At 42.1% G+C, this 24,345-nt stretch overlaps 1 protein-coding gene across 2 annotated transcripts in view; it reads left to right on the top strand.

Annotated features, from left to right (window-relative positions):
- Positions 1 to 24,345, top strand: part of LOC143927306 (endothelin receptor type B-like) — a 51,050-nt gene that overhangs the window by 7,037 nt on the left and 19,668 nt on the right. The window contains exons 2-4 of one of the 2 annotated variants that reach the window (XM_077451433.1): positions 12,503 to 12,582; positions 15,443 to 15,966; positions 22,276 to 22,388. In XM_077451433.1, coding sequence (XP_077307559.1) covers positions 15,520 to 15,966; positions 22,276 to 22,388 — 560 coding nt within the window. In that variant the 5' untranslated portion in view covers positions 12,503 to 12,582; positions 15,443 to 15,519. The remainder of the gene's footprint in view (positions 1 to 12,502; positions 12,583 to 15,442; positions 15,967 to 22,275; positions 22,389 to 24,345) is intronic. The other variant, XM_077451350.1, reaches the window with a different exon arrangement.

Genomic DNA, 24,345 nt, shown 5'->3' with positions numbered 1-24,345 from the left:
GGAACTGGCGCTGGTATTGTGCTGGTTCCTGCATCGCTATAGTATGAACCCCGGCTTAAAGTCTGAATGAGTCCTAAATAGGATATATCTATAGTTAATACTTTGAAATTTTCTGAAAAATCAGAATTTCTTCTGAAAGTGCTAGCTATGTTCTGATCAACAACCCATAGACTTTGCTGTGGTATGAATGTGAACTGTCAGTGTGATGAGAGCACCTAGCAAGTAAGATCAGACACGCAAACATGTATGTACTAGGATGCATGAGCTATTGTAGAATTTATTGGGAATTATGACAGAGAGATTTCACTATTGGAACATCCAAGGCATATAAGAACCCAAGGCCTGTCTTAGCCCACAATACTACACCTACAACTAAATATAAATTATTTGTGCACCAACCTTCTATTTAAATTGGCACTGTATAAATTCTGGGGTGGCCTATTGCCATTGATGACCAAGAAGTTCAGTTTCTACTCTCATGTTTTCTGTAAATCATTTGACCTTGTCTTCTCTCAAACCTTCATCAGAATAACCATGCATCCTCCTAGAAATTGAATTACTTCACAGAAACCTTCTAGCGGACATGGGACCATAGCTCAGAGATTGCTAGTTTAGATTTTGTCCTGTTATGCCTATTGAGCAGTAGCAGAGTACTAGGATTATCGCTTTGCTGGTTTATTTACTACAGCCATGAATAACATGCAAGAAACAGTAGGGATTAGTTACTAAAACTGGAGAGTGCAAAACCTGGTGCAGCTCTGCATAGAAACCAATCAGCTTCCACGTTTTAATTGCAAAAGCTTAAAGAGGAAGTAAACCCTGATGAGTTTACTTCCTCTTTCATTCCCTGCAAAGGTAAAGCATAATGGACTACTATGCATCGCATAGTAGTCCACTATGTGTCACTTACCTGACACAGGAGCCAGCGAAGTCACCGCTGTCCCCTGTAGTCCGGCGCATCCATCTTCTCGGTGGGTCTCGCTGCTCCGCAATGACGTCACTCCCGCACATGCGCACGGGAGCCGCCATGAGCAGCATATCACCGTTGACGGGGGCGCGCTCAGTGCGCCTGCGCGCCGCTGTCTACGGCGCATGTGCCGTAGACAGTGGTGCCTGTCTTTCGACAAATATTTCCTAAACCGTGTAGGTTTAGGAGATATTTCTTGGACCTACAGGTAAGCCTTAATCTAGGCTTACCTGTAGGTCAAAGTGTGTTGTAAGGGTTTACAACCACTTTAACTGAACAAGCTGAAGTTAGAAGCTGATTGGCTCCCATGCACAGTTGCACCAGATTCCAAGTGCACCAGTTTTAGTAAATCTTCCCCTGTATCCCCTAGCAGCCAGGGTTCATTTTTCCTGGATCTTTCTGAAGTTAACCGATTGGTTGCTATGGCTTAAAGGGGTTGTAAACCCTTGTGTGTTTTCACCTGCATTAACCTCCCTGGCGGTATGATTCAGTCTGGATTTAGGTACTGAAAGCGGTACAATTATTTTGCATGGAAATTTGGCGTTTTATATTATAGTGCTGTAATTCTTAGGAATAACTCTCCTAAATATGTTCAAACCAGAGTCTAGCAGACATCCCGGGTATGATAAAGTTTATAATATAATAAAGAATAATAAAAAATATTCAATAATGTAATCAAATCCTAAAACAATGAAAAAGGGACAGTTTTTGGTTGCTATGGACAATCTCCAAATTCCAGGCAGAAAAAACAGTATTTATAATATAAAAGTGCATGCAGGGCACTGCACAGACCACTAGGGACAAAGGGGGTGTGTCATTTTGTAATACAGCACTGTAATCTGTAAGATTACAATGCTGTGTGTGTTTTGTGTACTTTTACTTTTTTGAATTTGCCGCCATTCTCCGCTCCCGTGCGCCGTAACGCCGCAGGGAACGGAGCTCGGCGGCATTTGGCACTGTGAATCAAGCGGAGGACAGCTCGATCACACAGTGCGGAGGACATCGCTGGATCCAGGGGACAAGGTAAGTAAGTCTCACTGTGTCCTCCCCTGCATCCAGCGAAGCGATCCCGAGTCTGGCTCGGGGTTACCGCTCCTATCAGTAAATTCCTAACCCGAGCCAGACTCGGGATTACCGCTAGGGGGGTTAAGGTGAAAAAACTTCTGACACTGACCAGCCCCTCAGCCCACCTCATTTTACTCACCTGAACCTGTTCGTTCCCTCGGCAGAGACGTGCTCTACCTCTCTGTCCATTGTTTCATCTTTTGATTAGATAGATTGAGAGCAGCACAGCCATTGGCTCCTGCTGCTGTCAATCAAATCCAATGACATGGGTGCAGGGGGGCGGGGCTGAGTCCGGCATTCTGTGTCTATGGACGCAAATGCTGGACTCGGGAGCACAGTAACCCCCAGGGAAAGCGCTTCTCCTAGGGGGTTTACCAATGCAGGGAGGAACTGATAGCGCCGCCGGGGGACCCCAGAACAGGTGGATCAGGGCCACCCTGTGCAAAATGAGCTGCACAGTGGAGGTAAGTATGATATGTTTGTTATTTTTTTTTTTAAATGAGGGTTTACAATCACTTGAAGCTTACCTTCCTTAGATAGCTTGAATTTTGGCCAGTTTCTGCTGAATCAGCTGAAATTCGAGCTGTAGGCGACCCTGCATTTTAAAATCTAAATTTATTCAACATTTCTCAGCCGAATAGTAACTGCACCCTTTCAGTTCTGCAGTGCAAGTATCTAATAGCTGCAGGACCATGGGCTACTTGAATAGGATTGGATAGGATGGAGTTTAGAGTGGATGGAGGAATCAAGTGATTTTCTCTCTATTTCTCACAGGCCGAATGGCCAAAATTCAAACTGCCTATGCCTGCTGAATCAGCCAAATCAGCCAAAGGTTGAGCCATGGGATTCCCTATTGGCACCACTTGGCTAAACAAACTTCGAGTGAAAAATCAAAGGAGCTGGGTTAAAAATTGTCAGACAAACAGATACTGCAGACAATCATACACAGTCACTGTTAGGGTATCCAGACAGCCATAGGTAAATAAAACAACTGTCAGGGGAGATTCCTCCATTCACACTGTTTAGCATGGATGGATGAATCACTGATTGAGAGAAAGCTTTGCCGTGTACACACAATTGGAATTCTCATCGGAAAAGCCTTGGATGGTTTTCCTGATGGAATTCCGATCAAGCTTGTGTTGCCTACATACGGTCACACCAAATTCTCACCGTCAAGAACACAGTGACATCCAACACTTCGACAAGCCGAAAAAATTAAGTTCAATGCTTCCGAGCAAGCGTCAAATTGTTTCCGCGCATTTGTGTAGGAATTTTGCGTGTCGAAATTGCTACAGACGGTCGGAATTTCCGATCGAAACTTTTTCCGTCTGAAAAATTGAGAACCTGCTCTCAATCTTTTGCTGGCGGAAATTCGGCCAGCAAAATTCCGATGGAGTATATACACGGTCGCATTTTCTGACAAAAAGCTCTCATCTGTCTTTTGCTGGCCGAAATTCTGACCGCGTGTACACGGCATTACTCTTTTTTGCACACCATCATCCCTGTTCTCATACTGAATAATGTACTCAAAGAAGTGCTGGGAAGCTTTAGATTTACACGTGAAGTCAGATGAAGTAAAACTTCAAACATGCTCTGGTGAGATAGCTCCCACACAGCAAGGCTTTCATTGATGGGAACCCAACAGTAGCCAAACTTAGAAATACAGAAAGGAGTGCCAGACCAAAACCAGATGAAACAATTTAAGATAATTTAAATTGTTGATAAAAGGTCACATAAAAACAACTAACACATTTCGGGGGCAACACCAATCTCCCCTCATCAGGGCTCAACATAGGATAACACTAATGCCACGTACACACGATCGGAAATTCCGTCCAGAAAAAGACCGATGAGAGCTTTCAAAATGCTACCGTGTGTATGCTGCATCGGAATTTAGCTGTCTGAATTTCCGCCAGCCAAAAATTGATAGCATGTTCTCAATTTACCCGACGGAAAAACTTTCTATCGGTAATTCCGATCGTGTGTATGCAATTCCGACAAGCCAAAAATCATGCATGCTCAGATTCAACTACGAGACAGAAGCTATTGGCTACTGGCTATTGAACTTCCTTTTTCTAGTCACGTCGTACGTGTTGTACGTCACCGCGTTATAAATGATCGGAATTTGATGTGACCGTGTGCAGGCAAGACAGCTTGAGCCGAATTCTGTCGGAATTCCGTCGGGAAAACCATCAGAGCTTTTTCCAACGAGAATTCCGATCGTGTGTACATGGCATTAGATGGAACAATGACTTCACAGATCTATTTTAAAACCAGTATTGGACTCTCCTCATAGAGGAACAACTTGGCAGCAGTTACTAAGCATGTGGAGAGTTCAATACTGGTTTTTATATAGAGCTGTGAAGTCACTGGGGTTAATTTACTAAAACTGGAGTGTGCAAAATCTGGTGCAGCTATGCATAGTAGCCAATCAGCTTCTAACTTCAGCTTGCTCAGCGAAACGTTGAAAAAAAAAAAAACTGGAAGCAGCTGTACCATATTTTGCAATCTCCAGTATTAGTAAATCAACCTCGGTGTGTCCTCTAGGTTTTATCCTGTGTTGAGTCCTGAAGAAGGGGTTGCCCCTAAAGCATGTTGGTGGTTTTTATATGACTTTTTTTTTGCCAATAATTAAAATGATCATGTTTTCTTTCCTCCAGTTTTGGTCTTGTGTGCCTTTTGTTATTGCTGTTACTGAATAAAGTTTGTTTGCACTTACATGTCTATTGGCATGTTCCAGGTAGCAACACTGGAGTTGTTGAAAAGTTATTAATATTCTAGTGTGGCAGTAGCAGGGCTCAAGTCCTGCGGGAACGCATGGGAACGGAGTTCCTGTACTTTTTCCACAACAGGAACTCAGTTCCCGTTAGCAGCCGCGTCCTGCATATGCCGGAGTAGCTGGTTGCTAGGCTGAGCAGCGCCTCTGAGAGATAGCAGCCAGCCACAGACACCACACCAGACAGAGCCACACTTACTGCTGGTAAGGATCCAGCCTGTGCCCACTGCCCAGTCAGTGCCAGACAGTCCCGGGCCACCACCGACTACTCCCGCAGCCACTGTAGCACATTGCCAGCATTGCAGCCCAACTCTGAGCTGCCAGACTTCTCCAGTTCAACTTCTCCTCTCCTGAGCTGAGCCTCCGATTCCTCCCACCCACGAGGTCCGCTGCGAGTTTGCCGCCCGCCAGAGTCATTGACAAACTTCCAGGTTTGTGTCTTACACACACTTTGTTCGTTACAGTGAGCATGCTCCCCCTCCGTTCTGCTGCTGTGTCCCCTACTCCGCCTCCGTTCTGCTGCTGTCCCCCACTCCCCCTCCATTCTGCTGCTGTCCCCATCCAGTTTTCCTCCATGTCCCCCTCCGTTCTTGTGGTGATTATTCTGTTAGTTTGACAAGTTAACTTATTTTGTTTTTGTAAACTGGCACTTTACAAAAAATGTTGCACTATATTTTCTGTGAAATATATATGCATATGAGTGTATCTTTTTTTTTTGGTGGGGGAGTGCATCTTGGGTGGGAGTTCCCACACTTTTTTCCCCAGGACTTGACCCCTGGGCAGTAGTATTTTCATTGAAGGCTAATTAAAATAACAAGGTGAATGAAGGCCTGTCTAGATATGTCTGCATCCTACAGCTGCTTCTGTTTGCCATGCATAACCTGGACCTGCAGCAAGCAATGGAGGTGAATGGCAATAAATGCAAATGATGATTCAAGGCTAAAATCCTCATGTGAAAAGTGGCAAATGTGTGTAGCCATGAGTGAGCATGAACATTCTATATGATGCAAATATAACATTTCAAGTTAGGTCTTTGCTTTGTGTAATAAATACAGTGAATCGTACTGAGGTTCCGATTTTCAGTTGAAAAATTGGAGAATCCAAATGTGTGGAAACAGTTACTCTTTAAACTCCCCCACCTCCCTCCCCATTAGCTAGAGTAAAGAAAAAATACCCAGTATTTCAGGGTATAGGAGAACATGGGACTCCCTTGCCTTCTTCCCACAGTGCCATACTTGGCACTTGAGCACCCAATCACCAAGTCGAAACATGCAGAGATTGGGGGAGCTGGAGTTCATTAGCCTTGTATATTCTCTGATCCAGACCTTGATCTTACACAGGGTTTTTTTTTTTTCAAAGCCCCAGCAGGTGAGTGGGGTGCCTGGAGTGTGCAGGGAAGGTAGTTATCAGTATTGGAGGGGGCAGGCTATCAAGCAAACCTGTTACTTTTCCCTGAATTGGCAAAACACTAAATAACTTTACTTTATACAAAGCATTTGTAAAATTGTATATGTAGATTTTAAAAAGTACATTGTATTTTCAGTGAGTAATAATGTTGAGCAATTAGAGTAATTTCTTTGAGCATGAAGGGGCATTTACTTCTACTCACCTCTCCTCCCTTCTGTCCTGTCTTCCTTCTTAAAGTGGAAGTAAACCCTTCTATCATTTTCAGTCAAGGAAGCTGCCATCTTGGCCTCTAATGATTCTTCAATTGCCATAATGCTGCACATGTGATCAGTTATGAAACCATGCATTGGATAGTTTGAAATTTGGTTGAGAGCACAACCAATGTCAAAGTTAGCATTTCCGGCATGCCAGGAATGTAAGTGTTTTTTGAAACTGGGTTTACTCCCGCTTTAAGCTGGGTATAGACAGACCTAAATTCAGCTAGGTCAGCAGGAACTGTCCAAATTTCAATACATTTTTAGGCAGCCTGGTTGTACTGAAGTCAATATATTGATCGAGAATTCAATAGAGCAGCAGGAGAGATTCCTCCATCAACACTGACTGTGTTAATGGGAGAACCAAGCAACTTTCTTTCCTGCAATCTGCAGTTGAAGGATAGAAAATTGCATAATGTATGGCCTGCCGTAATCTAAAACCCATTAACAAGACAGGATGTGACAGGATATTTTCCCTTTAGGGGGCAAGGATGGCAATAAGAACCTGACAAATGCCCCACACACACACACACAAGAAAATGTTCTTATTCTGCTGCCTGTGTCCCCTCAATTCCTGTTTTATCTGACACCTTTCATATAGAAACAATAGTATCTGACCATAGGCTGATCAAAATTCAGCCAGTCCATGCTGGATCAGTATGTGTGGCTGTCACTGCTCCATAGAAGTTGATTGTTTAATCAACTTCTGTTGAAGGGGCATGCTGGAAAACTTTGGTTGATCAGTGACTACAGCTGCTGATCAGTGTATTCCAGGCGGTAGGTATTCGTTTGTGTGGATGGAGGAATCTATGTCCAGCTTTAGACAAAATCTCTTGAAGAGGGACAGATTTTCTAATCCCTTACCTTTAGGGGGGGGGGGGGGGCATTAAGTTATGTGTGGATTTGGGCTTTAGAATGAACACGTGTACTCTATATATTATTTACATATACCATTACAGTATATATATATATATATATATATATATATATATATATATATATATATATATATATATATATATATATATATATATATATTGGAGATGTATATCTAAATAATAATACAAAAAATCTAAAACAAATATAATATAGACACAATTATATTAAAAACACCATAGTCTGTGTATATAAAACAAAAAATACACACTATTGTAATCTAGTACTATGACGGGTCTCTTTGAAGTGGTAATTGCTTCTTAATTTAGTGGGAACTAAACTATCCATTCTAAAAGTCCAGGACGCCTTTTAGCATGGGTTAGATTGAAGGGGACAGTGAAGGAAAGTCAGACAATTGTTGCTTTGTGTTGGGGAAGAGGGAATATTATTCATTGCAAGTGTAATTATCCCTTATACCATGTAGACAGCAAGTTTTCAAAGCTTCAGGCTGTGAAGGGTTATACACTGCCAGATGAAATATAGATTTATGAGGCTATAAATGAATTTAACAAACCATTCTGCATTTAGCCAAGAAAAGCCAAAATAAACCCATGCTCCCTTTCTAATATTTCCATTCATGATTATTCGTTGCACAGTGGCAGATGTGCTACAAATATAACAGAGGCAAAAATAGAATTTCTGTTGCATTAAGGCATTTTCATGTGTGCAGACAAATGAAAGTGGGACATGATTGTTAATTATTTAAATAGTGACCTTATCTCTAGGAAAACTGTGCAATGCAATTGGGAATGCATTGGAAACTACCATATTAAACCAGATGAACCAATTGAAAGAAATAATTGCCATTCTATAGCATGAAATAAAAATACAGTATCTCACAAAAGTGAGTACACCCCTCACATTTATGTAAATATTTTATTATATTTTTTCATGTGACAACACTGAAGAAATGACACTTTGGTACAATGTAAAGTAGTGAGTGTACAGCTTGTATAACAGTGTAAATTTTCTGTCCCTTCAAAATAACTCAACACAGCCATTAATGTGTAAACCGCTGCCAACAAAAGTGAGTACACCCTTAAGTGAAAATGTCCAAGTTGGGCCCAAAGTGTCAATATTTTGTGTGGCCACCATTATTTTCCAGCACGCCTTAACCCTCTTGGGCATGGACTTCATCAGAGCTTCACAGGTTGCCACTGGAGTCCTCTTCCACTCTTCCATGATGACATCACAGAGCTGGTGGAAGTTAGAGAACTTGCGCTCCTCCCCCTTCCATTTGAGGATTCCCCACAGATGCTCAATAGAGTTTAGGTCTGGAGACATGCTTGGCCAGTCCATCGCCTTTACCCTCAGCATCTTTAGCAAGGCAGTGGTTGTCTTGGAGTTGTTCTTTGGGGTTGTTATCATGTTGGAATACTGCCCTGTGGCCCAGTCTCCGAAAGGAGCTGACCATGCTCTGCTTCAGTATGTCACAGTACATGTTTGGCATTTATGGTTCCCTCAATGAATTGTAGCTCCCCAGTGCCAGCAGCACTCATGCAGCCCCAGACCATGACACTCCCATCAATGTGCTTGTCTGGGATGACAGCCATGCAGACCAATCTGATGCCGTGTGCAGTGTATGGTCTAGAGCACTGACAGGCTGACCCCCCACCTCTTCAACCTCTACAGCAATGTTGGCACACTCATATGTCTATTTCCCAAAGACAACCTCTGGATATGACACTGAGCACGTGTACTTGACTTCTTTGGTCGACCATGGCAAGGACTGTTCTGAGTGGAACCTGTCCTGTTAAACCGCTGTATGGTCTTGGCTACCGTGCTGCAGCTCAGTTTCAGGGTCTTGGCAATCTTCTTATAGCCTAGGCCATCTTTATGTAGAGCAACAATTCATTTTTTCAGATTCTCAGACAGTTCTTTGCCATGAGGTGCCATGTTGAACTTCCAGTGACCAGTATGAGAGGGTGAGAGCGATAACACCAAATTGAACACACCTGCTCCCCATTCACACCTGAGACTTTGTAACACTAATGAGTCACATGACACCAGGGAGGGAAAATGGCTAATTAGGCCCAATTTAGACATTTTCACTTAGGCGTGTACTCACTTTTATTGCCAGCGGTTTAGACATTAACTACTTCCCACTTGGCCAATGTTTATATACGGCCGGGTGGGAGCCTTCTCCTTCTGACTGGCTCTCCTCTCCTCACACGGAAGTTGTCGCTGAGAAGAGGAGAGCAGATCGCTGCAGCCAGCTGGTGATCAGTGAGTATGAGCTTTTTTTTATAGCTTTTTACTCACTGATCACCAGTCTAGTGTAAAACACACATGTCCCCACACATGTCCCCAAAACACACATGTCCCCAAATAATAAAAACACATGTCCCCAAATAAAAAAAACACATGTCCCCCACATATGTCCCACTAAAATCACATGTCCCATATGTCCGTGATCACCTGCACACATCTGTACATGATCATTTGCGTACATATGTCCGTGATCACACAAACCAATTATTATACACTTAACGGAAAATTTTTTACCAAAAACATGTAGCAGAATACATTTTGGCTTAAATTTATGACAAAATCGATTTTATTGGATTCTTTTTAAAATAGAAAGAAGAAAATATTGTTATCTTTTCCAAATTTCCGCTCTTTTTTCGCTTATATTGCAAAAAATAAAAAACGGAGTCGTGAATAAATACCACCAAAATAAAGCTCTCTTTGTGCAAACAAAATGATAAAAATTTCATTTGGGTACAGCATAGCATGACCGCGCAATTGTCATTGAAAATGCGAGAGCGATGAAAGCTGAAAATTAGGCTGGGAAGGAAGGGGGCGAAAGTGCCCTGTATTGTAGTGGGTAATGACTGAGTGTTGAGTTATTTTGAAGGGACAGAAAATTTACACGTTTATGCAAGATGTACACTAACTACTTTACATTGTAGGAAAGTGTAATTTCTTCAGTGTTGTCACATGAAAAGATATAATAAAATATTCACAAAAATGTGAGGGGTGTACTCACTTTTGTGAGATACTGTATATAACATTATATGTGCAAAAATAAATAATTGATTTAAATATCACTACTTTTAGATACTGCTGACAGTGGTCACCACGGCAGAATGGAAATCCCCCCCCCCAAAAAAAAAGCCGGATGAATTTGCATCTTCATTTTGGATGTCAAACACTGACATATGAATATTACTTCTTACCCACAGACCATTCAGGAATATCTAACTTTATGGGGTAGTTTACTAAAGGAATAGAGTGTTCACGTTACAAAATTAATGACTAAACATTGTAAATAAGGTAGCATTGCGTTCACGCTGAATAACCAATTATATGAAAAGGAAATTCAAGTCATCTTGTGGTCAAGCATTTGGCATCCATTTATTTACATATTCTTGACAAGCAGTAAATAAGTGTAGCACTGACCCCCGAGGAGCTGCTGATTTTTATTTGGGCTTACTGTTACCTCACCTGCTCACTTCTCCGTCTCAGGGGTCCCGTTGGAAAGTGAATCAAAGAATGTTAGCTCCGACACTTAGTCCTTTTTCCAAGATCTATTTGGGATAAACACAAAGTCTTGCAATATAGGGATAGAGGGTTAAGGGGAGTTCAGGTACCTTGTAATTGCAGGTTAGAGGTATTTTCTTGATCCAGAGGACAACAGTTTCCACAGTCTGAATCCAGCAATCATCGGATAGGCCTCTCTCACTGACCTAGCAGCCAGTGGGATGCTCAAACAAAGTCTCTGCCACAGACTTGTCAATTTAAAGTAACTTCTTGAGAAATATTAAAGAGTTGTCACACAGTACCAGTTTCCTTCAGGCAATACTGTATGGTTAGTGACCCGGGTTGTGTCCTCCAACTGAGTCTCCAGGCTCTTTCAGAGATACCAGCCTTGTGCTTGGTCCTCTCCTGAAATAGTCCTCCTCTGGATCCTCCAGTCGCTTGGCTTCTCCCCGCAGGCAAGACAGCACAGGACCACCCTGGATCAGTAGGCCCCAAGACTTTTGGGCCTACTCTCTCAGTTGCAAAGCCCCGGGCCAGCCGGCCCCGAGGCACAGGAACAGGCAGCACACACCCCAGGCCAGGAGGGCCATGAGGTCAGGATTGCGAACACCAGAAAAGAGACCCCCTCAAAATGGCGTCAGTACCTTAAATTTCCCCACCCAGAATGCACAGCGGGTGAACCACTCCCACTGGGCTATTTCCAAGCAAAAGTAGTATTCAATGCATCCAGCCTGTTGCATTTCCAACACTTACCGGTAGTGACAGCGACACCTATGGCCAAGTGGAAATTAGCACAACCCAGCTGAACTGGTACAGAAAACAGAACTTTGAAATAATTAGCCTGAGCCAAACTGCAGCTTCAGACAACTTAAATTTGAAAAAACAATAGCATCTGCTCATTAGGAGAAAAAGAAAAATTAATAATGTGGCGCTTACTCAAATAAATGTGATAAATCTACAAATATTCAATTGTGTCACCTAAGATACTAAAGGTGAACAAATAAACAAAATCTAAACAATCCTTCATAAACAATACTGTGAAATATTCAAAAAACAGTACTTGAAGACAATACGGTGCAAATAACAATGAAAAAATGTCCTAAACTTTTTCTTCATTACGGTGCATAAGTTTATCACATTTTTTTCATTGTTATTTGCTCCGTATTGTCTTTAAGTATACTCGCATTTACAAAAAAAAAAACGGGTCACAGAAGTGCAGAACGAACTGCACTTCTGTGATCCACAGGAGAAGTATAGCCAAACAAGCTTTGGCTATATTTCTCCTTTAAGGTTTACATTCACGTTAACGCATAGTTAAACTGCAAAACAAAATTTTAATATATTTCAGCTTACCAGTCCTTAGTTGTTGTGGGTGTTTTTTTTTTTGGGGGGGGGGTTCTTTTGTTTCAGGTTTTTTTCTTCTATTTCTTCTGTTAACAAACTTCCTGACCCTGGGAGGCTACACTAACTTATCTACTGTATCTATGGGAGAAGTAATGGCTGCCTTAGGCTGGCCTACAATGTCTGCCTTTGTTCATCTCCATTACATTTCTGACATTGCTGATATGAAAATTTGGAGTTTACAGAAGGAACTCAAGATTGTTTTGCTTGCAGTGGTGCTAACAGAAAGTCGCAAAGCCTCTCTTCTTAGCCTGAAAAATAAAAACGAATGCAGTCACCATACCTGAGGACTAGTAAGTTGAAACATACTACATTTTTGTTCTTAGTTTTGTTTATCAAACAGAACCTCACTGTTCTTTGCAACTACAGTAATTCACCCACAAAATTCAAAACAAAGACAAGCTAATTAGGTTCTAGTATCAGTTTCACTCTGCTCCCTATCACAAAAGTGACCTTGCAGAGGAAACTGATTAGAACCCAACTACTGTACAGTGCCACTTTTGTAAACTTTGAGTAAGCATTGCTCAGATATGCCTGTAGCTACAGAGGTCAGTGAGGGGCTTGTTCTAAAATGGTTACTCCTACATGCACACAGACAGTTTGACATACGTGTCTGCATGCATATGGCTCGAAATGCAATTACACTTCAGTACAGTGTTCAGTCACACTGTATTTCGGCCTTCAATTTTTTTTTTTTGCAATTTTTTTTTATTGAAAGACTTTATAGTTTCATAGGATAGCACAGATGTAGGGTATACAGAGCATATATCCATTCAACAAGTGCCACAGTAAGGATTATTTCCTACATTATTTTCTACATTCAATTTGCCATATAATAAACTGAAAATTCCGTGTTGACGGTGGAATGGAGGGGTTGCGGCCCCCCACCCCACCAGGGGTTCCTATTCTGATGGGTTATCCATTAGCATTCAGGTAGAAGTTGTTGAATAGTCATTTTTACATATATTATAGTCCGTGCCACAAAGATGGGTCAGTCACCGTTATGGTGTGGGCGTAGTAAGAAGGGAAGTTAGAAAGCATAGACTTAAACATCAACTTAACAATAACAATGACAATAAGGGCTTGGTCTGTCGTATGTCCGACATCAGGTGAGCCCGGCCCTAAGGCAAGCTCACAACCCTATCTGTAGGGGCCTTGAGAAAGAAAGATGACTGAAGTAATTCGTTCCTCTTTAACCAGTTATCCCATATTTACTAATTCATTTCAGGCCTTTAATAGATTTTGATAGACTGCTGGCAGTGGGATTGGGTGCTGCCCCTGTGCCTCCTGAGCATCTGAAAACGCTGGGATTTGACTCTCTCAGACTAAAATTGCCTATGTACATGGGGCCTAATACTTACCCCTTCTATCACCCACACCACTGATACCCTCTTTTGTTTTTCTGGGAGTGCCAGATTCCAAAATTGTAACTATCCAACAGATTCCAAAATTGTAGACTCAGCCCTATCCTCAGCAGACAGGGGCCAGATTCCCCTTGTGCTTTTATTGTACTGATTCTGTTTGTTTGTTTGTTTGTTTGTTTGTTGGGCCACAAAACACATAGAAACTGGTACCAGCATGTTTTATGAAGCTCAGGTTGTTTCCTTACACATCTTCTTGTGGAGACACATGCTCATCTATGGGCACCATAGTGTTTTATTAGCTGACAGGAAGGAAACTATAGAGCCAATGGGAACCAGTACATCTCCAACTGTATTATATCTAGTATGGTCAAAAAAGAAAGGGTTGTGAGTTGAACATTCCTGGAAAAAATGCAGAGCAGGCTTATGGAAGCTGCAGCACTGGAGAGGAGGTAGGCAGGAGACACCGGCAATAGGTAAGGTGAGTATAATATTTACTCTAGTGTCATTGGGTATTATTTAAAGACCTGACAGGACTGATGATCAAACCATAAGATGATCAAACAATTAGAACACTACTTATCTATCACACTGTCTTTTAAGTTAAATATCTTTCACAGTTTTGATAACCACCATATGATGTCAATGGCTAGCCTACTGTCAAGGCTACATTGTTCACAAGCACTTTGTAGTCAACTGAGAGAAAACACTTTTTTCAAAATCGGTTAAAGTCTTCTGAATCTCTCAATTCATGAAGACACTAATACTAACTCTTACAAAAAGAAAACTCTTATGAACATATTCTTGTTAGAATACTGCACACTTGTTTTACATTTCTACACATAATACGCATGATGATAATTATCTTCTCTTCAAACCAATCCACCCATGTATTGTGCTTAATACTGTAGGAACAGTGTTTGTGTGAATAATCTTCTAAATGATGCTCATTATACTGTTTAGTTCAGATTTATGGTTAGTAATAAAGCATGGGTACCTGAGGGCATGTATTGCTGATATGCACTCTGCACTCAATTCTTCTCTTGTGCTGCTTTGCCCAATGTCTTGCTTTTCCCTGATTTACTGGCTCCTCACCACAGGTCATCAAAGCTTGGATTTTCTAGGCACTACATGTGAAGAGCCCCAGGAAAAACAGGACACTTATGACCTTGGACGATAGGACAATGGACTTTACAGATACTTTATTTGTATGCTGGATACTATGGCAAGGAGATAAGAAAGCCATGCGGTGCATGTGATAGCGGCCAGTTAATATATAACACAGAAGAACAGAATCTTACGCAGGCTTTGATTTAGTTGTTGAACAAATCATCTGAGAGACCAAAATTTAATATATAAGCAAACTTTCCTTGCAGCTGTACATAAGATGTACAGACCAAGCAGCGAGATCAGTCAAGAAGAGTGGCATATATGGTGATAGGCAATATGTTAAGTATCCTTTTATCAGAGATCGGTTGTGGTTTATCAGAAATTGTAGTGGCTAAAAGCGCCTGGTATTAAATTTGGGGTTTGTTCATAATGGACAATTGCCAGCATTCCTAAACTATTTAAATAGAAACAATTCTGGCATGGGATTTCCCTTCAAAGAGTCTGGCATGATCTACCACCTTGTCCATCATAATACTATGAAAGAGGTAGGGATGTTTGGGAACTCAGAAAAATTTTGAGGGCTTGCTATTGTTAAAGTGTCTCTAATGCCTGTCAGATTTGTGCTATTTCTAATTCCGCTGGGGAGATTCACTCTTACAACTGTTTCATTCTGTATTAACAGGTTTGTTTCCTGGACAATTGAGCCCCTTTCAGCCGTAATTTCAAGATCATTCTAAAACTCAAGCCCCAGACCTGCACATGATGTCTCCTACCACCTTGGCCCTAGTGTGGATAGCATGCCTAATTTGTGGTGTTTACAGCCAGTATACCCCGACCCCACAGTATCTGGAAGAAATCTCAGAGCTGTCACAGACATTAAATCAGGAAAAAGCTGGGCACATTATACAGCTGGGCACAAACCAAAGCCCCAATGGAAGTCAACAGTCTGAAGATGATATTGGAAATATGCCACCTCGAAGACCACCACCTTGTCTCTCCCGGTCTAAAATCAAGCATGCATTTAAGTATGTCACCACCATATTGTCCTGTGTCATTTTCCTGGTGGGGATTGTAGGAAATTCAACACTTCTAAGAATTATTTACAAGAATAAATGCATGAGGAATGGTCCCAATGTACTTATCGCCAGCCTGGCACTGGGAGATCTTTTCTACATACTAATAGCTATTCCCATCAATATTTATAAGGTTTGTATGAATTGACATTTATTGTTTTAAAGCTATTCTCTCTATACATATGCCATATTTAAGTGTATTAATACCCAACATACAGTATACAGTAATAAAGCAAAAGTAGAACAACCATAGGTGTTACTTCTAGGCATGCTAGATTGGAAACCCAGTACTGTCCAACAAAGCTTGTTGAAAAATCTGTCATTTTATGCATAGGAACACGTTTCAGTACATTTAATGTAATAATAGCTATTACTAACAAGTATTTCATGGCGATGGGGGCATGCACATGGGTCTACCGTCATGTGCACATTGTCGTCTAGGTCTTTACAAATTTGTAACCCTTTTCTTATTTTATTCGAAATAGGTAAAAAAAAAAAATTACAGGGATTTTAACCTTTCCCTACTTTATCCATAGTAAGAAAACAGAACAGCATCAAATATGCTTTAAGACATAGACCTTAGACATAGATAGTTGGTAGTGGCCTTTGGGAGTTAAAGTGTATTTCTACTTTTCCGGTCAAATTTGAAAAACCCCAACCATGTTTGTCCTGCATCCCTATTCACACAGCATGCCTAGAAATAATTTAAAGAGCAATACTGCCTACCTTTTTTGGTGTTTTTTGGAGCATATTTACACATAACCAACTTCTATTGCTTTAAAAGTATGTAAATATAAGGGACAGAGCTAAGGACATTTTTTACAATGCAGAAACCAAGCCTTGTGATTAAAATTTTGTAAAAAAAAATTTTTTTGTCAAATTTTGCTAGAACAGACAGTGTTTAAATCTAGTTATGACTGATAATAAGATCTGCCTGCACAGTACAAACGGGATTCATTTTTTAAATATTGCTACACAACCCCCACCCTAACATGACATAGCGAGGGAGAGCTCTGTAGGATCTTAAAGCAAGAGAAAAGCACTTAAGAATGTAAGCAGAAACAATTAAATACGGTATATGTTTTTTAGTTATGCTATGCTAATGGAAATATGTAACAAAAATAAAACAATTATCCATATTTGACTGCAAAGTAAAACAAGACTTTAATATTAGCAAATTACCTTTAAATATAAATTTGGAGCCAGTTTTTTTTTTTTTTTTTTTTAACTAACGCATTCTCTCCCTTAAACCCATGACAACAATATTCTCATTGTAACTAGGATGTCCCATAATCTTATCCCTTGCGGTTTGGAATGACTCATTTTCTCAGAAGGTTGAGAACTTGAGGTCAAATTAGAGGCTTCCGTGGCAAAGCCCTTAGGTTTATTGCGATTCAAATTTTATCTCTGACATTAAAGCCCAACTCTGGGAAACTAGAAAATACTCCCTTGCAAGGAAAACTGCATCTGTACTGTTATGGTTAAATATTTGTTTATGACTAGGGGGCACGAAAAAGTAGATTTACTTACCCAATCCTCTACTCCTCCTTTTGCTAAAACGGTCCCTGCAGTATCTTCCCCCCATTCTCCAGGGACCTAAAGCTGAGTATACATGTATTAAATTTTGGCTCGTTCAACAAGAACTGGACAAAGTTAAATCTGCCTATACCCAGTGGTGTATTTAGGTTTTCTGCTGCCCTAGGCATGACTAAACTCATGCACCCCCTAATTTAAATATGACCCCCCTTCCTGTCAAGGCCACACCCCTTTTTGTTCAGAAATTTTCCAGTGGAGACACTAGCTCTGAGGGCCTGGGGGGGAGGGGGGGCAATGGATTCCCTTAATTTTCAGATATTTCTTCTCACTTCCTGTTGGCTGGCTATGGGGCAGGAAATGAATGTTAAACTCTGTAATGGGACAGGGATGGCAAAAAATACGCTGACAGGGGCTATAACCCTCCCTTACTCTATCCAAAATGAAAAAAAAAAGTGTTGCCTTTAGTTCTACTTTAAGCACAAATTTCTGCTAAATTTATGGTGAGGACTAAGAGGATATAACCATGCCAGTGGTGCAGATGAAAACATATAGCACAATTATGAAGGTATGTGGTCCAGGCATTGAGCAAAGGCAGGACTGGGGGCAGGAACAAATAAATCCATCAGTTTTTTTTCTTCTCTTTAGCAATCAACAGAAATAAAGTTAAGATTCCTTAATATGTAAACTTACACAAGCAAAGGATTGCAGGAGAGTCCTACTACCTACCTGCCAGGGGACGTGTCCAAGATGTCTACCTGAGCTGCTACATATTCCGGAGCTCTGCTGGCTGACCCTACTATTATCCTTCTCCTGGGCGCTATTCTACCTGGCCACGTGTGGATTCTATCCAGATGAGACGTCGCTCCTCCAAGGGAACCCCTGGTAGAGGAAAGCAGCTCATATTCCCGCCGATCGAGGAGGTACAGATCTCGTCTCTTGCAGCCCGCGTGGAGCCTCGCAACATGTGGAAGAGCAACATGGCATCGCAGATGGATCCACTGGAGGGCAACTTTCTCCCACCGGGCTTTGTGGCGGACATAATGTCGGCAATAGCCACTTGTCAAGCCACACTCACCACTAAGATTGAGGCGGTGCAGCTTGAGATGGGTCTCATGAGACAGGACATTAATAAACTCCACTCCCGAGTGTCTGAAACGGAGCAGCGCGTAAGCCTCACTGAAGACACAGTAACTGAGCACTCCTCTGCTCTATGCACCATACAGACTAAGCCTACCTGCCAGGTATAGGTGACCATGTCAGTGTGCCTTGTGTCTGTACCATCCCTAGATTAAAAGCCCTTTGGCAGCTAGGTAAGTGCCATGCAAGTTTCACCCAAAAAAAGTGTAGCTTTCCTTCTACCCTAGGGCCTGTGTACCCCATGCTATATAATCTAGTCAGCTACTGCATAAACATCAACATCTACCTCCTATATAGATTACCAGTAACTGATTTCTATGTTAAGTCACTATAATATACTGTATAGCAACTCCTCTGCCAAAGGCAAATAAATAAGAAGATTTCCTAATATTTAACTGCCATATGCATCATTGCAAGCTTGTTGCCCTCAGGGGTTTCTAGTATATACAGTATATATACCTACTACATATACCTATATACCTATATTACTACCTACCTCCTGAGTGTAGCTGACCATCTTAGTCTCCCTTGCATCTGTGCCATCTCTACTACCCAGATTAAAAGCCCCATGGAAGCTAGGTAGTTGCCCTACGATTTCCACTCAACTGGTGTGGTTTTCCTTTCAGCCTCGCTACTTACAGCCTGCCTGGCTCCCTCCACGTGTCTCTGCTGCACCTTTCCAGACATGGGATCTCCTCACACAGTGGAGAGTGCCTCCCCTTCACTCTACTGGCCCGTGTCTGTCAGCTGACTTTCTCCTCCAGACAGTTTCAGCCTCCTGTCATGGCATCTGTCTCTCTGTAGATGAGAACTCAGGTGAGAGGTCCGCTGCGCTGATAGGACAGTCAAAACTTGACCGTCCACACAACAAATCATTGGTTGGGGTCCGCCCCGTACATATGTATGGGCTGTCCTCCACCAATGGTGGCCCTGCCAGTATTATCATACCAGCAGGAGTGTGGTCACATTATTGGGATGCCAAACTAATTTACCTCCCGGCCCAGTTCATCCCATAAGAGTGGCCCTGCACTAAAAAGGTAGCACAAGTCGGCGAAGACACTTTTTGTACTACCCCCCTGCAAAGGGCCGCCCTAGGCCTTGTTGGCCTAGGCCAAGATACAGCGTTGTTTATACCCCTCTCAGAAGCCAATCGTTAGGCAGGCTTCAATCAAACAGTCCTGCTGGAAGACCAACATTCGATCAGCCACTGCAGCCATTGGCTAATCAGTGTATTCTGACTGGGGGAGGGGCGGAAATCCCCACTTTTAGAGAACAATAGAACATTGGGGGAGATCCCTACACCTACATCGCTTGTGTGGATGCAGCAACCTGTGAGGTCTTTTTTTCATTCAACCCACTTGAACGAAAAAAATAAAACCTCAGTGTGTATACCCAACTTAAGGTCCTGACATCATCAGGACCAATGCAAGGCCCTTCGTGGGATCTAAGGGCACCATAGAACAGTCCATCACCAAAGCATAGTGGAGCGGCCTCTGCTGGCACAGCAGATGGATTGGGTGAATAAAAGTGCTGTTCGTCCCCTAATGAGCTGTAGTGTATATGGGACTGAACGTGTAACAGAGAATACATATTCTCACATATTGCTTGTTTTGGAAAATTAGAACAAGTGCACTTGCCTATTTCTATAAGATGTAATGGTTTGCATAAAATCTTACTATAATCCATGAAGCTTATATATGAGGGGGGTTCACGTCAAACCAGGACTTTTAATTTTACAGGTATAAAAAGGGATGTTAGCGTACTACACATAGTAGTAAATGGCAAGTGTGTCCTACTACTGATAGGAGGCACACATGTTGCAGGCCAGTCCAGAGACCGTTAATCAAGATGGCAGACAACAGTGTTAGTGCATGCATGGAACAGCATGTGGTGATGAAGTTTCTTATGAACGACGGGGTAAAACCCACAGATATCTACAGAACACTTCAAGCACAGAATGGTGATGAGGTGTTCAGATGCAGTAAGACATCAGTGATGATCCCGGCCGTGGTGGTCCCCAGCTCACTGCAGTTATTCCTGTGAACATTCAGTGCGTGTAACTCCTGATCCTGGATAATCGACACATACTGTAGTCTGTCGTGAAATAGCACAGGAGACTAATCTAGGCTGTCCCTGGATGGTTCAGGCATACTGACAAATCTTTCTATGCCAACGCTTGCCAGGCAATAGTTAAATGCTGGGATATGTGTATAAATGTAGCAGGGGAGTATGTTGAAAAATAAATGCAGTTTCCACTCCTTGAAATTTGTTCTTTTATTATATAAACTCAAAATTCCCGGTTTGACGTGAACAATGGCTTGGGGAGTACTCTAAACTTAAAGTGGAGTTCCAACTACATTTACTAATTTAAAAAAAAAAACTTTAAATTAGTTAATGACATTGCTATTTAATACTCACGTTTTTGGAAGAATTCACCCCCCCCGATGTCACATTTATTAGCCAAAATAAACGTATATAATTGATTGCTGGCGGTTGTCATTTTGCTTGTGGGCATGTGAAGCCCGCAAGCATTTAGTTTCGGGATATGGTGCAGCTGAGCGACCAGCATGCACCGCCCCGTTTTTGCACATGTGCAGTGATGCAGCGCTGTAAACTATACAGGTTGCCATAACAGTGGGCGGCGGCGCTGTCCACTGCCTCCTGGGAAATGATGAAACACATCTCCCAGGAGCAGTAGCGAACGCACTGAAGGAAGTGACGTAAGGTGCCTAGGTGATGAAGAAGGAAGATTTCAAGGACCACATAGCAACAGGCATAAAAAGGTAAGTAAAAAAAAAAATTCTCCAAATGTTTTTCTTTGTATTATTTCATGCACATTAATGACATTTTTCTTTTGGATGGAACGTCATTTTAACAACACAACTGGAGTGGAGCTAAAAAATAAATGCAACTTTCTCTATTAGACATTTTTGGCATAGATATCATAAATATTGCTCTGGTTTTGGGTAGTTGATGATGTTCTACACTTCCTACTGGTGCCATGTATGCAACTAATACCCCGTACACACACGGAATTTCAGACAGAAAAAGTCAGAAGGGAGCTTTTCATCGTATATTTCGACTGTGTGTATGCCCCATCAGACTTTTTACGTCAAAAATTCTGACAGGTCTCAAAAGAGAACATGTTCTATATTTTTCTAACTGAACCAATACCTATCGGGAAAACCGCTCGTCTGTATGCTGTTCCGACGTACCAAAAATTACGCAAGCTCTGAAGCAAGTATGAGATCGAAGCTATTGGCTACTGGCTATTGAAATTCCGTTTTCTAGTCCCGTCGTGTTATACGTCATCATGTTCTTGTCGGACTTTGGTGTGACCATGTGTATACAAGACAGCTTGAGCGGAAAACCGGTCGTGTGTACAGGGCATCAGACTCAAATGAGATGTCTGTGTTCTCAGCTCCACCTACTTTGCATGTACATAAAAAGGGGTCTTGCTTTTACTGCTAATTCGTTTCACTTTGTGGAGGAATAAGAAAGAGAGTTCTCCTACATGTTTATGTGTAATGGTCAAAGAAAGCATTGCAATGGAAACTTCCAATGTTGTCACTTACCCAAGAGTTATGATGCCAATGAATTAATCAAACAGCACCTGCCCAAAACCAAAATGACCTTAGAACAAAAACTTGCTTCCTGTAAAATTTAACATTTATCATTATGTATTTGTAAATTGTCAAACATTCTTGACAATCAGAATTGAAATTACAGAATCACTTACCTGTCTGAAATAATGTCTATATGATTGCAGCTTCTAGCTGAAAACTGGCCATTTGGAGTTCACGTGTGCAAGCTGGTTCCATTTATCCAGAAGGCCTCGGTGGGTGTCACAGTCCTGAGTTTATGTGCCCTGAGCATAGACAGGTAACATTTCAAGCTTTTTTATTCCAATATTCACAGAGTAAGATGGAGATAATAACTTATTTTATTTGCTGCGCTTTGGTCTGCTAAATAAACCATTGAAAGCATTATGTTATATCTGTTTGATAAGTGCAAAAAAAACACCTGTCCTTCAAGAGATCTAGAAACTTCTTGTGCACTCTGCCTGTGTTGCACTCTTATCAGTTATATTTGTGAACTACAGAACACCTCCCTCTATGTTATGGAGATGAGGGGCAGGTAAGTTTTTTTTGTAGCCCACACACTTCTTTTCCTGGGGTGACATTACTACTCCTCCATAGATACTGTACAGTTGCCGCCTTAGAAAATTAAAGTGGAAGTCCATGCTAAAACTTAAATCCCTGAATCTATAGACACCCGCAAACTAACACTAACCTATCTAACTATGTAAAGAAAAAATGAGTATACATACCTTTTCTGAAGCTGATCCGACCCGATCCCACGCTGAGTTGTCGACCGTGGCTTCGCTGTGGAGGCGGATGCAGAGGACACAGCCGACAACGGAAGCCCCATAGTAAATCTATGGGTGATGTCACTTCCTATTCATTTGACAGCCCTTGTAGGCTGTGTCCTCTGAAAAGCTTCTGCTGCTGGAGATCGATTGGGATCAGCCTCAGAAAAGGTATGTATACAAATTTTTTCTTTACAGGGCTAGATAGGTTAGTGTTAGATTGTGGGTGTCTTTAAAGCGGAAGTCCCTCAAAAAAAATTTTTTTTAAAGTCAGCAGCTACAAATACTGCAGCTGCTGACTTTTAAAACATGGACACTTACCTGTCCAGGGCACCCGCGATGTCGGCACCTGAGGCCGAACCGTCCTTCGGTCCTCGGATGCTGCCCCCACCATCTTCGGTAAGGGAATCAGGAAATTAAGCCTTGCAGCTTCACTTCCGGTTCCCTACTGCACATGCGGTAGTCGCACTGCGCAATCCGAATAGTTCCTGCTGTCTCTGGGACCCGTGTGTGTCCCAGCAGACAACGCAGGGGGACAGGAAGAGGTGTAGACTCCCATGGGAGTCTATACCCAGAAGTGGGTGGAAATACCTGTCTTAGAGGTATCTGCACCCCCCTCCCCCCTGAAAGGTGCCAAATGAGACACTGGAGGGGGGGGAGGGTTCCGAAAAGTGGAGGTTCAATTTTTGTGTGAACCTCTGCTTTAAAATTAGAGATTTTAGTTTTAGCATGGACTTCCACTTTAAGACCCCTTTCACACTGGTGCGGTGCGGCATTAGCGGTCAAGCGCCGCTCGTTTTAGTAGTGCTTTACCGCTGTTATAGCGGTGCTTTTCGGCCTCTAGCAGGGCACTGTTAACCCCCGCTAGCAGCCAAAAAAAGGGTTAATAGCGCCCGTGTTGCAGCACTGCCAATGCGCTTTGCAGGCACTTTGGCAGCGCTGCCCATTCATTTCAATGGGCAGGGCATTTTGGGAGCAATGTACAGTATGCACCGCTTTCGCACCACCCCAAAAGATTCTGCTTGCAGGACTTTTTTCCCATCATGCAAGCACACTGCCCTGGTGTAAAAGCACTCGGGCTTTCACACTGGGGTGGCTTGAGAGGTGCTTTTCAGGCGCTGTTTTTAGCACTAAAATGCCTCAAAGGGGTCTAAGTATTTTACTAAACTCAAGACAAAAAAGTGATATTTACCAATCTTTAGATGTGGTGGTTACATTTGTTTTCTTTGTCTAGGCTAAGTATATTTTCTATAGCAACTGGGAGGCATGTCTGCCTTAGTTGGGGAGTGAGGCACGAGCTGAGGAGTATGGAGGTAACAAAGTGGAGTAACTGAGCCGGCTTTTTTCTTTCTGCAAATCCTGTAGTTTAGAGGAAGCACGCACAAGTGTACTTCTGATCAGCCATGCAGTATTAAAAATGATTTGTGACTCACTTCTAACGGCTGGAGATCGTTGCTGATGTCCTTAACC

Source organism: Lithobates pipiens, unplaced genomic scaffold, assembly GCF_037356315.1.
Source record: "Lithobates pipiens isolate NorthernLeopardFrog02 unplaced genomic scaffold, aLitPip1_a1.2 Scaffold_1, whole genome shotgun sequence".
Taxonomy (NCBI): domain Eukaryota; kingdom Metazoa; phylum Chordata; class Amphibia; order Anura; family Ranidae; genus Lithobates; species Lithobates pipiens.
This window is presented reverse-complemented; position numbering and strand designations above follow the sequence as displayed.